General features: G+C 37.2%; 5 protein-coding genes and 1 long non-coding RNA gene across 6 annotated transcripts; 3 read left to right on the top strand and 3 right to left on the bottom strand.

The window, feature by feature from the left end:
• The first annotated feature begins 645 nt into the window (after positions 1-645).
• Positions 646-1,798, top strand: LOC133837768 (protein bag-of-marbles). Its single transcript, XM_062268628.1, has 3 exons — positions 646-780; positions 850-1,220; positions 1,278-1,798. The coding sequence occupies exons 2-3, from the start codon at positions 869-871 to the stop codon at positions 1,778-1,780; spliced, it is 855 nt and encodes a 284-aa protein (XP_062124612.1). The 5' UTR covers positions 646-780; positions 850-868; the 3' UTR covers positions 1,781-1,798.
• Positions 1,799-1,847: 49 nt separating this feature from the next.
• LOC133837770 (protein takeout) lies at positions 1,848-3,330 on the bottom strand. The gene is made up of 4 exons (XM_062268629.1): positions 3,071-3,330; positions 2,764-3,001; positions 2,560-2,699; positions 1,848-2,503 (listed from the first exon to the last, which is right to left on the bottom strand). Exons 1-4 carry the CDS (start codon positions 3,150-3,152, stop codon positions 2,196-2,198), a joined length of 768 nt encoding a protein of 255 aa, XP_062124613.1. The 5' UTR covers positions 3,153-3,330; the 3' UTR covers positions 1,848-2,195.
• Positions 3,184-3,493, top strand: LOC133837771 (uncharacterized). Its single transcript, XR_009893863.1, has 2 exons — positions 3,184-3,259; positions 3,313-3,493. It is a non-coding gene; the product is annotated as an uncharacterized LOC133837771 (long non-coding RNA).
• A 1,426-nt stretch (positions 3,494-4,919) lies between these two features.
• On the bottom strand, positions 4,920-7,872 carry LOC133836737 (uncharacterized). The gene is made up of 8 exons (XM_062267328.1): positions 7,750-7,872; positions 7,452-7,689; positions 7,240-7,379; positions 6,873-7,177; positions 6,035-6,191; positions 5,741-5,978; positions 5,540-5,679; positions 4,920-5,462 (listed from the first exon to the last, which is right to left on the bottom strand). Exons 1-8 carry the CDS (start codon positions 7,838-7,840, stop codon positions 5,161-5,163), a joined length of 1,611 nt encoding a protein of 536 aa, XP_062123312.1. The 5' UTR covers positions 7,841-7,872; the 3' UTR covers positions 4,920-5,160.
• Positions 7,873-9,515: 1,643 nt separating this feature from the next.
• LOC133837582 (protein takeout) lies at positions 9,516-10,783 on the bottom strand. Its single transcript, XM_062268383.1, has 4 exons — positions 10,555-10,783; positions 10,251-10,488; positions 9,943-10,188; positions 9,516-9,877 (listed from the first exon to the last, which is right to left on the bottom strand). Exons 1-4 carry the CDS (start codon positions 10,622-10,624, stop codon positions 9,676-9,678), a joined length of 756 nt encoding a protein of 251 aa, XP_062124367.1. The 5' UTR covers positions 10,625-10,783; the 3' UTR covers positions 9,516-9,675.
• A 2,653-nt stretch (positions 10,784-13,436) lies between these two features.
• Positions 13,437-15,075, top strand: LOC133839023 (nucleotide exchange factor Sil1). The gene is made up of 2 exons (XM_062270324.1): positions 13,437-13,694; positions 13,759-15,075. The coding sequence occupies exons 1-2, from the start codon at positions 13,562-13,564 to the stop codon at positions 14,889-14,891; spliced, it is 1,266 nt and encodes a 421-aa protein (XP_062126308.1). The 5' UTR covers positions 13,437-13,561; the 3' UTR covers positions 14,892-15,075.
• The last annotated feature ends 321 nt before the right edge of the window (positions 15,076-15,396 follow it).

Genomic DNA, 15,396 nt, shown 5'->3' with positions numbered 1-15,396 from the left:
AATAAGTATAAAATAATCTTAAGGCAATTTAAAGAGTTACGGCTTTTTTCACGATTAATTTTTTAGGATTTCCTTATAACTAAAATAGTATTCTCCGTAACACGATAGTTTGTATTGCAAATCCAACCCACCACTAGCGATCACGCTACTCACTAGACTACTTGGCGTCAGTTTGAACTTTTTAGCCGCCATCTTGTTTTCTTCAGCAGACAGTGCGACGCCTACCGCTTCAGTATAATTGAAATCGTCAGACAGCTGGACGCCTGCAAAGTTAAGAGGAAGAGCGGACAGCAAATTGTTGTGTATTTTTGGCGCAAAAGTGTTAAAAAGTTAAAAAAGATATTAAAAATGAATTCGAATGTGCAGAATAGTGATGAACAGCAACTGGATTACAATATGCAGTTAATGAACAATGAATTGTGTTTGTTAATTGATGCGTCAGACCCAATGGCGGCGTCTCGGAATTCAGATTGTGCCAATGGCGCCAGCCTAAACGTTTTAAAAGAATTGAATAAGAAATTTGACGATCTAATGCTCGATGAAGATGCACCGCAATTGGAGTTCCACGGCTACGGTTGCACTCAGACAATAGATGTATTGAAAAGGCGCGAACACAAAGCCGGCGGCAGCGGCGCTAAAAACAAATCTAAGCCAAACAACAACACTGAAACGGTTTTGGTTTCCCACCAAAAGCAAATGCAGCTGCAAAAAAGAAAATCTTTATAATCAGAATGAATGCAACATTGAGAAGCGTAACACTCCTAAGCATATTGAAAAAAGGTAAATGCAATAGTTTTCAATTAAGATGTGACTCTTAACTAATAAGTATTAATTTTTTTTTTCACTTAGTAATGAAGACAGTTTGGTGATGGGTTTGATATCACTGTTCAAGTCGCTGCATTATCTCATTTGGTCCGATTTTCCAAGCCATCAGCTGAACTCGGTGCCATCGTGTTTCATGTTTGATACACCCATGAAATGCACCCTACCCAAGGGATTCAATGTGCGCCATCATGTACAGGTGCTATGCACCAAGCTGGAACGCTTCCTAGAACGCCTGCATCGCTCACTGGAGACCAATCGGAACTTGGACCTCAACAAGTACACAGATTGCAATGCACATCTTAGTGAAGCCTTCCATGGCCTCAGAGCTTTACAGCAATTCACCACCGTCGAACTCCGCCAACGTTCTTGGCAGTTCATCAACGGCGCAGGAATTCGTAAGTTCTTCTTTTCCTCAAACTTTTCTTAACTAAACGTTTAAAGTGTTAATATAGGTAATGGCAGAGAACTCCAGATGCTATTGTCGGCTTTGGTGAATCGTTTGAAAACCGCTCATATTTATGTGCACGTTTTTAACTGGGAAATGGATTTGGAGCATCGATACTCTGCAGCAATGACAGCTCGCCATTCGGCGACCATTAGTAAATCTCTTTTAATAGCTAACAATGAGTATGGAGCTGCTCATCCTCTTCCGCTTAGCCACGAAGAATGCTTCATTGCCGAGCGCTATCAGCTTTATCATGGCATTATGGCATTTAAGAAGCACAAAGAATTTTTGAACGCTTTAGTACACAATCCAGAAAATTACTTTCCACCGGAAATCATTGCCTTGTGCGAACCTCCAAAGCATCTCGTCCCAGAATTTGGAGAGCAGATCGAAACAACAGGCAGCTACGAGAATTTGGTCTTTGCTGGTGACATCCTTGAACTACCTCCATCTTCACCACCAAAAATAACTCGTCGTCGGCATGCTCCATATCAAAATAGAGGATCCTAAGAAGTATATTTCAAAGGATGTTCACGGAAATATGTTTTATAGAAATAAGAATACAGCGAACGAATGATTTTCAATTGAAATAGGTTCATTAATAATTGTATAAGTTATTTTAAATATAAGTAACAACGTTGAATGTGAAACTTTTATTTTAAATAATTACATAATATGTACTTTTAATAAGAGTAATGATTGCTTTATGTTTCGATTCATATCTTAAATTTTATACTCGTCTTGGAAATTTAATTTGATTTAATGTTATATTCACCCACCTATTTATAATCTACTCTTGTATCTTAAAAGCAACCATAACTCTTACTATAAAAACTAGTTTAAGTCAAAAATAACTTGTTTGTATGAATTATTTAAAACGATTTATTAAAATAAACTTACTAAGACCAATCAAACAAATGCAAAGTTAAACTCCTGAAAAGAGCTGTTCCAGCGGCAGTTTGCTCAGAGTTCGATTCAGAATCGATTTGAAAATTAACCCCATAGCTGTGGAAATGTCAGCCTTTAGCTCATTGAATACCTCCTGCCAGCTTTCGTTGACCAGAGCGTGAAAGTTCTCACTTGGAGCCTTCTCGCCATTGAATAGGCCGGTGAATTTGTATGTTACACGTGAGGGATCCAAGAAAAACTTTACCTCGACCACCTCAGCAAACGTCTGATGTGGTCCCTTGCTGACAGGTCTCAGTTTAACAACGGCGTGGACCTTGCATTGTTCTAGAAATTACAAATTCAATATATTAAATATTACAGGCAATTTATGTTATGCGTACGCAGCACTATATCAGCATCTCCCTTGCCACGAATGGGCAAGATCAAGACTTTTCCGTCAACGACATACGGACCCGTCAAGGTGATTCTTGGGGACATCAGTTCAAAAGTAATATCACGACTTAAATCTTTACTAAAAGGTCTGAAAATGAAATGAAATGAAAAAAAGTCTAGAAATTCATAAATTTGTGATTTCAATAACTTACGTGACTTTCTTAACTTGTGCATCGCTGAGACCAAGTAAGTTAGCATTGGTGAATGTAAGATCGATATTAACAGGACTCTTGGGATTCTTGCCCAGACTAAACTTTTTAATAAGCAGCGGATCCAGTTGCACCAGGTTAAGCTCCTTGATGCCTTTCCTTGCAAAATTCTTTAAGACATAGTTCATGCCGTCTCTCAAGCAATTTTCATCCATAATTGAACATTTTTGAATGCCAGCAGCTAAGCGCACAGTAAAATAAACAGTTTATTCCAATTAAGAACGTTATACACTTTAAACTTTCAACTTACGCAGATCAGATGCAAGCACTAAACAGGATAAGCAACTCAGGCAGAATGCTAGAAACACGGCGAACGCTTTCTTATCCATCATTTTAATAATTTCCGTTTCAAGTTTTCAGAATCACTTTTGGCAAATGACTGCTTCAACTTTCTGCGGCTGCGACGCCTTTTATAGAGCCGCTTAATTGCATTTTAGAGGTACGTTATTTAAATGTTATTGTTTTACTGGTGTTAAACACAAATCACTTTAGCGTTTCAACTTGATGACGCGTAGAACTTGACACTGGCCAGTGTCGCAATCACCTTCGCTGTCGGATTCAGAATAAGGCAATCTTGGCAAATTAAGAGAATAGGAGAAATATAAATACATATGTAAATTTATTAATTTAATTAGGCACATTTCTTCATAAAACCAGCTGGAGTGGTTCAGTCTATGAACTTCTAAAATGCCGGAATCGAACTGGATTATTTTTAAAATGAAGTGGAATAAATTGAGACATTTTAATTTATACTTAAATTAGACAAAAATAAACGAGACTAATTTTTAATATCGTATTAAACAAACTGGAACCAACTGTTGTTAGATGAAACCAATAAGGCAGTTAGAGCTGGGATAAGTTCGATTATAATTTCGGTTTTATCAGTCGTCGCGTAACTTGTGATTACCGAATTTTTTCGATAATTACGACAGTGAATTATTATTTGTTCCTAGCGTTTGAAATCTACAATATTTTCATCAAATATCGATAAGCTTTAGTGTCATCAAAATATATATTCCCAACACTACTAATATATCTTAAGACCATCTTGTGACACTAATTACAACTACATTGTCATTTATCGCTTTTAAATAATGGGTTTTTTCAAATAAAACTTATATAATTCAATCTGGTAATTGTGATGGCGTTTCTCTCAATATATTTACGCAACGTCGATTTTATTGAGAACTTACACTAATTCCCTGTTTGCTTAAATATGCAAATATTCTCAAGGGGTTCCCAAGACCTTTGACAATGTTAAAAGCGCTGCCTACAGTTTGTTAACACGACAATATGTATATATAATTCCATATTTAAAATGACATCTTATTATTGTGTGTAAGGGTGATACTTAATTATAATGTGAGTGCGCCTTAAGTAGCGATGTGCACGGGTCGGTTTTTACAATCCAACACGGATGAATGAAGTCTAATCTCGAGTTTATAATCACACAATTAGTTTGTAATATTTTTGAAATGTAACAAGCACATTAATGTAATACCCTAACTTTGCATTTAATTTAATGTCGGTAAAAATTAAAAAAATAAAAAAGTTCCAAAATTCAGTCAATAATAATATTAACATATACTTTTGCAGCCCAAAAGTATGCAATAGATTATAAAATGCAGCCCCGAAAGTATGCAACATTATATACGCTCTTATTATTATATAGAGACAAAATACAAAAAGGAGCAGAAAAATTATGATTACAGCAGTCGATGACTGAACTTCAAATACGATTTGAGATGATCGATCCAGAATTACAAGAACAGTTATGAAGTACTAATAATAATACCTCTCGCCGTTTGTGTCACTGTTTAGCTAAATGGAATAGTTTTAAATTGCACTACGCCAAAAATAAATACCTAAAATATATTTAAAATTTCAGCAAATCTCTGCAAATCTGACTATTTATTATTTGTAGTCAAGTGAGGTCAGCTCACTTACTGTTCGTATTATTTTAACTACAACTTACGGCAATTTTATACGATAACTTAAATGGCATAAAGTGCTTTTTATGACTCCCATTAAATGAATAATTGTGCCATTGTTCTAGTAATGGCATTTAGTTAGTTTTCTGTAGGACAGATATTAAACGATTGTAAATTGCTTAGTGCTTTTTATTGCAGCAATCAAATTGTTCGAAAACGTTGCCTTTTCTAGAACCAAGTTTTATTGTTATTGACAATTGGATACAAATAATTTCACTACTCGATCACACACTGCTTTATTTATACAATACAACATTATTTCATAATTCAAAAAAAAAAAAAAGGTATTCAAAAACTACAGTAAAACACGAAAATGTACAATGGAATATATTATGAAGCAATTTTTACATTAATCCACTAATAGTTTATTATATGGTGCCTTCGAGAAGACTTTTTTTATAACGTTCATAAATTCGTTACCCAACTCAACCTGCAATTCTGGTTTTACTTCCTTAAAAATGGGCTCCCAATTGTCATTAAGGAATAAATTCATATTATCGCCTAACGCTTTATCCCCATTAAAAAGGTTGGAAAAATGATAATGTAATCGATTTGGGTTGGCATCGGTCAAGGAATTAATAGGCTCCATGTATATTTCGCCGTCTCTTTCGATGGGCTTGCCGTTGAAGCTCACTGTAATATCGGTATTTTCTACAAGGAAAGGCATGGAAAGAAAAGGAACAAGCTATTGCATTCATATTTGTGAAGAATTTAAACGTTGATATTACCAAAAGTAAAATTTGATTGTCCTTTTCCACTAATGGGCAGTATTAAAACTTTGCCATTAATTCTGTAGGGACCAATCAAGGATAATGAATCTGCATGAAATTTCACCTCGTGTCGCTTAGTCAAATCCTTGCTGAAACCTCTAAAATGGCATTTCAAAAAAAATATGTCATGAACTAACCCAAAGTTATACCACAACTTACCTAATTCCAGTTACTTTAATGTTCTTCAGACCATGTACTAAATTGTCTGTAAAAACAAGATCAATGCTTATAGGACTATCCTTGCCCTTTTGTATGCTTAGCTTCTTCAATGGATAGGGATCCAGCTTAACTAGATCCAATCCGACGTCCCCTTTGTCACCTTTCTCATGTAAAAGTTGATTGACAACATTCTTGATACACTCAGAATCACTATGTTTGCAAGGCTTCGGATCATCCGCTATAAATTTGATAATATCAACTAAAATTCCACTTAAGTTTGTTAATTTTGCTCACGAAAATCTCCTTGAACTGTGACAAAAATACAGGAAACGATTATAAAGATAAGTCGCGACATTTTTACAACGGAACCGATTGCTTCTTGTTGAGAAACTGTCATTGCCAGCTGACGATCAATGCCTTTTATAGGATTTAGATTTAATGAGCTATTCAGCTACCCCTTACACAAGTAGAACGCTCTAAAAGGCATATTCAACAATCAGGCAATCGAATAAAATTTGTGACACCACGTAAACCAAAAAAAGAACTTTATATTCAATCAAAATGTACCAATTTGTACCGTTTTGGAATAAATTTACCAATGGCAATTGTGTACCAGTCTATGTACAAATGTACCTTATATGGCAAGCATGTTATCCGACATGTAAATAAAACTGCTTGCAATATACGAGTATGAGAGCAAGCAGTGCTGGCGTTGACACAATGTGACAATACAAATCCATTTTTCCGCGATAGAGGATATCCAATATTCGTTCATTTAATAATAACTCAATGCCATTTGTAATAATGGCCACATCTAATATACATTTTAATGATCCGGTTTGTTTACATCACGTAAACAATCATTGCAATATTTTCTAGTGCAGTGATTAAATCTAAAAGATAAATCTATATAATTCCACTAATAGAATGTGATTATTATTAAGTGTCGATCAAGTGCTATAAAATTGATATACTACCGATAGTATCAATTAAAGTATTTGTCGAGGGGAATACTCTCGACATTTTCTGACATATTATTTTTTTATTTTCTTTTAATCTGACTAATCACGGATTCATTATAACAATTAGGCTAATCACATATGTTAACAACTATGTTCGTGGTATCACATTAATTTGATGCTTCGAAAAACTTATCATAGGGATACTTCGAGAAGACCTTCGAAACAATCGCTTGGAATATCTCAGAGAATGCTGATTGTATAGATTTCTGCACCTCCATAAAGATGGCATCCCAATTGTCGTTAAGGAACGCATTCATATTGTCACCAAGAGCTTTATCTCCATTGAAAAGATTGCTAAAGTAGTAATATAAACGCTCCGGTTTAATGAGGATTTTCATATTGGTAGCCTCCATGTAGGTCTCTCCATTTTTCTCGAGAGGTTTGCCCGTGAAGACGACTGTCACATCGGAATTGACTAATCAAAAATATGATATAATTAAATTCAAAAATATACATTTAAATTCGACTTTAACTTACCCAAAGTCATATTACTTTTACCATTACCACTGATGGGCAGTATCAGAACTTTGCCCTTAATGGAGTAGGGCCCAACCAAGGATAGTTTATTGGCATGCACCTGCAGCTCGTGCTTCTTGGCCAGATCCTTACCGAATCCCCTAAATAAAAAAATCATAATACATTAATGGAATTTATTGAAAATATATCCCTTATTTCGATTCCACACTTACTTGACCTTCGTAAACTTCATTGTGCTAATACCAAGGATATTGTTGTCGGTAAATGTGAGATCAATATTGACTGGACTCTCGGCGCCCTGCTTCAGACTCATCTTAGCCACCGGCAATGGATCCAACTTGACTAGATTTAGTTCCCGAACTCCGGTTGTTGATTCTTCAGCAATGAGATAGTTGATGATATTGAGAATGCACTTCGTATCGCCATGTTTACAGGGCTTAGGATCGTCAGCTATAAAAATGAGAACACGATGAGCAACGCAATGGATGGATCATTATTATCCTTGCTTACGAAACTTTGCCTGCACTGCGACGATAGTGCAAAGCACAAGGAAACAAATTAAACGCGACATTTCCCGTATGCACATAATAATAGCAAACATTAACAACCGAGTTTGTTGTGTTACTAACTATTTGGCATGTGCTTTATTAGCTTTTATAGAGAACCACTGTATAATGTAATGTGGTGTCAAAAGTACCTCGCACTCTCAATCTTTGTTATTCGCACAGTGAAATGTTTTGAGCATCTTAGTGTGATGTGAGTTTGACCTTGCTACAATGTAGAACCTGTTTAAAACGCACATTGAGTTATATTGTGATCCAGTATCTGATCAACCTGGAGGTATTCTACGGATTAACAACTACTCATTCTCAAACGAAGCTCCATGAATTTAATAGTCGCCAATTAATGTACGTATTGTCACTCAAGAATACACTTGAAAAAAATGATCAAAATTGTGTTAATTATGCAGAATCTTAGAATACCCATACTCTAAAATGAGAATTTAGAATTTCCTATTTGTTTTTCTGAACATTTTCACTTTTATAACTTAAAATAATGTCGATAATAAAAAAGATCGCAATTAAATTTAATTACAACTGTATAATAATAATTCGCTGTCATTGATCACTTAATAAAATCAATATTATGCATAAGCCTGAAATTGAATAGCAATAATGTCATAACTTAATAATACCCTCTACTTTAGACTTACCTTCAAATGAGTGTTAATTATTATTGATTAGTGAGCAAACCTCATGAAATGCACGTTAATTCAATTTAGCAAATTAATTTGCTTAAGGTCAATAGATCAATGCACTGCATATGATTATGGGATAGAAGAGTCGTTAGGGGCAGTTAAAGACGGTTGTATTAATAGAACTTTATGAGGTGCTCTTCTGCCTGAAAGGGAGTTGAGATCACTGAGAAACTGCAACTCAACCACTTACAGCCACACCCCGATATCGAAACGAGTTTGTCTAGAATTAATCCATCAGCATGATACTGCAAGTTCTTACATTTCTTTTTTTTTTTAACCCCTTTGCGACGGGCATTAATTAAATGGTACTCTCCGTAAAGAGCCCAGAGGCGCGTCTATAAATATACACGAATATGCCTCGACACTAGGTTGAACCACTGAGTGTAGTCATACTTCTGTCCGGTTAACCTTAGTGCATGCACCAGCCTCCTGATCCCCAGAATTACCATAAACAACAACAGTAATGGCAAAGCTGTTTAACTTGATCACAATTACATGTCGTAGTATGAGTCTGCTCTCTTATAGTATGTAGTAGATATACGCATGGCTATAGTTGATTGACTCGCATGGAAGATTTTGCGTAAAGTTTCAAGGTTAACGGGGTATCAGCTGTCAGTGATCACAACCGTTGACCGTTTACCGTTGCCTACACTTGAACTTGGCAGCGGTTTTAGTATCAGCCATATCAAGTCATTTATTTATTTATTTATAGCTTACAACAGCGACAAATGCAGTTCATTTTGAATGCGAACTGGCAGCGAGATTGATACTGATTGACCACTTAATTGCCAAGTAGTTTAATGTGGTTTGCTGCTGTTGTTGTAGTTATGCAAATGCGTCCACTCACGTGAATTGACTGCCAAATGGTTGGCCAAATTTATGCGACAGCTTTGCGGAAATGTTTGCTCAACAAAATGAAGCGAAGAAAAACGTGGTCAGTACTTGAATACCCTGTTGCCCAATAAATGGAGCAAACGGGTATGAAGTCGTTTCAATTGAAAGGGAAACTTCTGCTCAATTTATCTTTCATTATTGAGTTTGTTTATTATTTAGTGTTAAACTAAGTCTTTACTTAAACAGCAAACAGTCCAAAAATACTCGTACACGCACACGCTAATAGCTAAAGACTACGACTACATATATGTATTTATATTTTATGTGAAATGGCTGAAATCTGTTTAGTCCTCCAGGAAGAGATCCTCGTAGGCGAAACGCTTGAACAGTGTGGACAGAATGCTCTTCATAATCTCCGCAATGGCCACGTGAACCGACGGCTGCAATTCGCTCCAGACATCCGACCAGTTCTCGTTGAGGAACTGATTCAGATTGTTGCCCAGCGCCTTGTCGCCATTGAACAGATTCGTCAGCTTAATGTTCAACCTAGCAAACAAGAGGAAGACATAAGCTTTAGAGAGTTCAACTCGTATTCAATTTTAGACACTTACTTCTGTGGCTCCAGCAGCACCTTGAGCTTGTCCACACTAAGATAGGTCTTGCCATTGCGCGCCTGAGTGCCTGGCTTGAACTTTACCGAGAACTTGGGATTGTGCAGAGTGATGTCAGCGTCGCCATCGCCGCGAATGGGCAGAATCAAGATGCGTCCATCGGCCACATACTTGCCACGCAACACCACCTTGGGGAAGGAGCCGTACATCTCGAATTTGCTGGTCGCAGGATTGGTATCAAAGCCACTGCAATACGATTGTAAAATAAATACCCAACTGCAAAGCTGCTGATCACCTTGGTTACTTACACCGCTCTATCGAACTTAACGCTCGATAGTCCCTCCACATTGACATCGGCAAAGCTGAGTTTGAGACTCAGCGACCCACTGCGTCCATCGGAGATATCGAAGCGCTTGACCAGGAAGGGCTCCACCTGAGGAAATGCGGCCGGCGCATAGCCAGTGCGAGCATATTGTCGCACCAGTGTGTGCGACACATTGATGATGCACTGCGTGTCAGCGTAGTGGCAACGCGGCAGTTCAGCAGCTACAAACGAAAAGAATCCCAAATCAAATCCCCACTCTCAAGCTATTTTCTAGGATGTGAACTCACGGAAATTGGAGGCACCATTGGCGCCCAATGCGAGGCCTAACAGCACAACAGAGCACAACTGAAGCAGCATGTTTGAGCGAATTGCGAATGAAAACTTTTACTAATAGAACAACTTTTAAAACTCCTACTGTTCTACACACTGCTAACGGGTCGGCTACGCAACGCGACGCGCGATTTGATTTTTGGCGAACTCCCGACCAAGTTCAATGCTAAACTGTAAATTGGCTCTGGACAAACGCAGCCATTTATAGACTTCTTTGGCAGAGCTCACGCTCCAACGACAAAAACAAAAACAAAACAAAAAAACGGGCCTCATTCGACCAGACCAGATCCAACCGCCAATACATTTAATAGTTTATTCATTCTTAACTTGTCTCGCTTCGAATTCGTTCCTCCCATTGTTGTCGTTGTCGCTGTCGCTGTCGCTGTCGTTGCCGTCTCTTGATTTCAGTTTTTTCTTGGTCTTTTTTCTTATTATTTTTTGCCTCTCATCATCACTTGTCCACATAATATATGTATAGAGAATTCGCAGCTCAAACCTCAAGAGAACAACAACAACAACGTACAACGATGACAAGAATATTATTAATTAATATTATTAACAGGTCCCCATAGAATCTGAAAAGCAGGCAAAATCAAAAGTGATTTTTATACATTTCAATGATCGTTTCGTTAGCCAGTTTCGCTGCGTCTTCAGAATGTTTTGTTTTAGACTTTGGACTCCGATCTTGTAATACCCTACACGTGTCGATTAAACAATGAATGTAATACTTAAAGTATTGTCAATGAGAATTGTTCTACACATTATTTATTAGTCATATTTTCATTGCAGTTGTAGAAGAACGGAAAACATAAATTGAAATAATTTAATTCAACACATGAAGTGATTGCTGAGTTCAAGTGTAATCTTTCATATACCCTGGTTAAATGTAATCTAATTTTGCGTTCTAATACAATTAGCAAATTAAATACTAAATTAAATTAATTTACAAGCTACAAACAAATTTCTAAGGAAATCGTTGAGAATATACAAATAGTTCAAGTTCAATTCAATTGATACAGAATACATCAGACATCATCCCAAGCTAAATATAAATGATTTATTTAAATAAATTTAGGCAACTCTTATTGGGTACTAGTTCAATGGGAAAGTAATTGCAGAATATCTAAAGTTCATCAGTATCTTGACTACATCTCTTCAAATACTCATTTACACTTAATGCTCGTAGAACCCATTGAATTAATTGAGCTCTTTTTTGTCCCGATAAATTGTTCAACCTAATGTCAATAGCCATTAATAAATACAAACAGTTCGCAATAAATAAACAATACGAGCTCGGATTGTGTTCAATATTTACGTTGACATCAGCAGTGCAATTCAGTCAGTCATTTCTGATTTGAGAGTCTCTCTTCTCTGGGGGGTCTTTCCTGAGATTTTCGGAAGTGCTAAATGATTAAGCATGCAGCTTAGATCATGATCAGGTGGTTTATTCCAGTTTCATTTAATCATTTAATGCCACCCGCCTCAACAAGACACGATTATTAATTATTTATCAAGCTAATCAACTGCAGCTCCAACTACAAGTATGCGGAGGAACTAAACGTACAAAACTTGTGTGTGGTTTTGTATAACAGCTCAAGGTGAATAACTATTTGACAATGGCCAAATCGCATGCAAGCTTAAGAATTTCCGTTTCGCGTCATCGACGACTAGATCTATATACTTGTATACTATTATTATTATTAGCTACAGTCAAACATCCAGCGAATCGCGCCGCAAGAAGCAATTAGAAATCAATATAATCACAAAACTATAGCGGGTGACAGACTGGTTTGGCAATACGACAAATAAAAACAAAAATCATCTACGACTATAAAATAAAAAAAAAAGTTGTCGAGTGGCATGTGAATTTTATGGTCTCACTTTCAAACAACTGGCATGCGAGTTGTAAACATAGAAAACACCGAGTAAACAAACACGATTGATAAATACATAGTTGAAGTAGATTTTTGACCATTCGTCATCGGTAATTAGCATAGGATCCAGCTGGAGCTAGAAGATGGCATAGAACCTGAGAATAGATGCTTGCAATTTATTTATTTACACATTTAATTGGCGCCACATATGATAATTATATGACTTCATATATTTGCATATAAATACTTGAGCATAAATCAAGTTTCGGTATTTTGCTTTGTTTATAAAGTAAATTCCCCGACGCTTTCGTAGTTCGCATTTTTTTTTGTCATCCACGACTTATAATATGATCTGCAGACACTCAAATAAAAGTTTCCAAATTATCTATGTAAAGTCACACGTTTTCCAATAAATTTTGTGAGCACCGTAAAAATGAATGTATTTACATAAATTTGTTAAGAATTTATTCAACTTAATTATGTTTACATTTAATTTAGTGACGTACAGCATGATTTGGTAAAAGTACTCTCGAAAACCAGTTTAGGCTTCTTAGAATAGTATTTAATTTGTTTTAAATTGACTACATTGTTAGTAAATTAGATATTCCTTAGTTATTATAGTCGAAATAGTATTCAAATTAACAATTAATAGTAAGGCGAAACTAACTACTATTTTTCTTGTTAAAATAATTTTATTTGAAAATAATAACGGCATTCTACAAAGAGTAGCCAGACTCCAAAAGAAAATAAATCAGTTAACTAATAGCGTTGCCAGATTTTAAAATTGCATTGTTTCAATAATAGAAACGTTCAAAATTATTCATTTATTTGAAGTACGCTATTTTAGTAAATCAAGTATAATCTCTTTAGGAACACTTGTTCACCACACAACAAATGTGTTTGTGCTTATAATGATTTTGGTATATTTTTGCCGGCCAAACGAGATATTTTGAAATTTGATTTACGGTCACTCTTGCGGCATGTCAACGTTTTATAAAAAAGCCGGAATAACGTCAGACACCAACCTACAACACAGAGACAGGCTTAAAGCCAGGACGAAAAAGAATAGTATATAATAGAAGCAATAAGGATGCACAGCTCCACAATACTGGCCGTTTTAGGCGTAGCCCTGGTGATTGGATGCCTGCAAGTTTCGGCATCGGAGCCGGCAAACAAAACCGAGGAATTCGTGGCTACGGATGAGTGGCAAGTGGTGGCCGAAGGTTTTTTATTACGTGTACCAATCATTTAGTATATCAGGCCAATTAAACACACGTCATCTTTCAGGTCAGGCCATACCAAAGGGACTACATGTGCGCATTAATCTGCAAACGGGTGTCAAGGAGGCCAAACTATTGGACGAAAGCGAACGTGGCACCGCTTTGCAAAGCAAATCCACCGATGAGGAAAAGCCGCTTTCATTGGAGCACAAGGCGGACATCATAGAGGAGTCAGTGCGCAAATCGAAAGAGCATCGCAGTTATGCAGAACTGCGTAAAGCCTATAAGGATTTCCAAAAGAACTTTCGCACAGATGGTGAAGTGATCGTGCAACTTCTGGAGCAGTATCGCAATCTTAGCAAAACGCCGGTACAGTCTGAGCTAAAGATCAAGCTTAATGTGCTGGAGAATCTGGAATACCTGCTGCATCAAATTGATAATGCCCTGGTGTTTATCGACAATGGCAGTTTGGATGATGTCTTACTGCCCATTGTGGTGAACGATACCAACACGGATTTGCGTATTTCGGCGATGCGTGTGCTGGGCGCCCTAACAGGCAACAATCCCAAGGCTCAAATTAAAGTGTTTGAACGCAACTTTGGTTCACATCTCGCTCAAATCCTTATGACGTCCTCGAACAGTGCAGAAATCTCATCAGCTCTACATGCTTTCGGTGCTCTATTGCGCAAATTCCCATTGGCACAGCAACGCATTCTTTCCACGTCCGGGACACAGGCTCTCATTGGGGTCCTGCGCAGCGCTGACGTAGAGCTCCGCAACAAAGCCAAGGTCGTAACATTAATCAGTGATTTAGTTGTGGAGAAGCGATCTGTAATCGATGCCAGCAGAGATGCCTCCCCAGAAGTGGCTGACACAACAGTGGCTCAATATGTGCTCCTCGATTTCGAGACATGGCTGCAATCTCATGGGTATTGTGCCGCACTCGAAGCAGTGCTCAGCCAGGATTATTTACATCTTTTGGATCAGCCGGAGGCTGTAGAGCAGTTCATTATTGCGCTGGACACCACCGAAAGCCTGTGCCAGCCATTATGGTCCAAAAGCGCAACGCTGCGTCATGCGCTGCTCACCATACGCAATAGATTCGCGCACAGCGAGGATGAGTATCGATTGGAGGTGTCACAGGTTGTGGCAAAAGTTTGCGAACGTTTCTACGACAAGCAGAAGCATACTGAACTCTAGATAATGAATTTTCCACACTAATTTATTTAATGCTTAGAACTGAGTTAACTTGACATTAAATCTAGCCAAATTGTATTTCTATTAACTATTTAAAGTGCCAAAATTTCTTGTAAGATTTAATTTGATTAAATACTTATAAATATATAGATGTGATCCAAGATACACGCACAATCCATAAGCCCAATTAGTACATTTTTTAATTTTCTTCGGAATGTTCTTAAACCTTAATCGATCAGCAGGTCATAAAGTCAGCATAAAGTATAAGGGAAAGCGTGGCCCAAATCAAGAAAAACTTCTTACAAAGCACGATACTGTACAGGACATTCGAGTGGAAAAAAAACCAACACCAACCCAAAAAATGGCGTACAATTATGTTGGGGATATGTAAGGAGAGAGTAACGATGTCGCGTCCAGTTGGAAATTACAGCAATTAACGGCATGCACATGCAAATGCAATGTCACTGAGTCATGGCACGGAAATGGCATGAAGTGAAGTGACTGGGGA

The sequence above is a fragment of the Drosophila sulfurigaster genome, chromosome 2R, assembly GCF_023558435.1.
Source record: "Drosophila sulfurigaster albostrigata strain 15112-1811.04 chromosome 2R, ASM2355843v2, whole genome shotgun sequence".
NCBI classification, from domain to species: Eukaryota; Metazoa; Arthropoda; class Insecta; order Diptera; family Drosophilidae; genus Drosophila; species Drosophila sulfurigaster.
Note: the sequence above shows the minus strand (reverse complement) of the source record. Positions and strands in the feature narration are given on the sequence as shown.

Bases quoted from the DNA above. Each gene is read 5' to 3' on its own strand.
- LOC133837770 (XM_062268629.1), bottom strand. From the start codon at position 3,152: ATGATGGATAAGAAAGCGTTCGCCGTGTTTCTAGCATTCTGCCTGAGT. The intron at 3,002-3,070 runs GTAAGTTGAAAG...CTGTGCGCTTAG, and splicing joins AGTGCTTGCATCTGATCTGC to CTGCTGGCATTCAAAAATGT. The intron at 2,504-2,559 runs GTACGCATAACA...TGTAATTTCTAG, and splicing joins AGATGCTGATATAGTGCTGC to AACAATGCAAGGTCCACGCC.
- LOC133837768 (XM_062268628.1), top strand. From the start codon at position 869: ATGGGTTTGATATCACTGTTCAAGTCGCTGCATTATCTCATTTGGTCC. The intron at 1,221-1,277 runs GTAAGTTCTTCT...GTGTTAATATAG, and splicing joins CATCAACGGCGCAGGAATTC to GTAATGGCAGAGAACTCCAG.
- LOC133837582 (XM_062268383.1), bottom strand. From the start codon at position 10,624: ATGCTGCTTCAGTTGTGCTCTGTTGTGCTGTTAGGCCTCGCATTGGGC. The intron at 10,489-10,554 runs GTGAGTTCACAT...TTTCGTTTGTAG, and splicing joins CAATGGTGCCTCCAATTTCC to CTGCTGAACTGCCGCGTTGC. The intron at 9,878-9,942 runs GTAAGTGTCTAA...CTTGTTTGCTAG, and splicing joins GTGCTGCTGGAGCCACAGAA to GTTGAACATTAAGCTGACGA.
- LOC133839023 (XM_062270324.1), top strand. From the start codon at position 13,562: ATGCACAGCTCCACAATACTGGCCGTTTTAGGCGTAGCCCTGGTGATT. The intron at 13,695-13,758 runs GTTTTTTATTAC...GTCATCTTTCAG, and splicing joins GTGGCAAGTGGTGGCCGAAG to GTCAGGCCATACCAAAGGGA.
- LOC133836737 (XM_062267328.1), bottom strand. From the start codon at position 7,840: ATGTTTGCTATTATTATGTGCATACGGGAAATGTCGCGTTTAATTTGT. The intron at 7,690-7,749 runs GTAAGCAAGGAT...TCATTTTTATAG, and splicing joins CGCAGTGCAGGCAAAGTTTC to CTGACGATCCTAAGCCCTGT. The intron at 6,192-6,872 runs TAATGTGATACC...TGTAAGGGGTAG, and splicing joins AGTTTTTCGAAGCATCAAAT to CTGAATAGCTCATTAAATCT.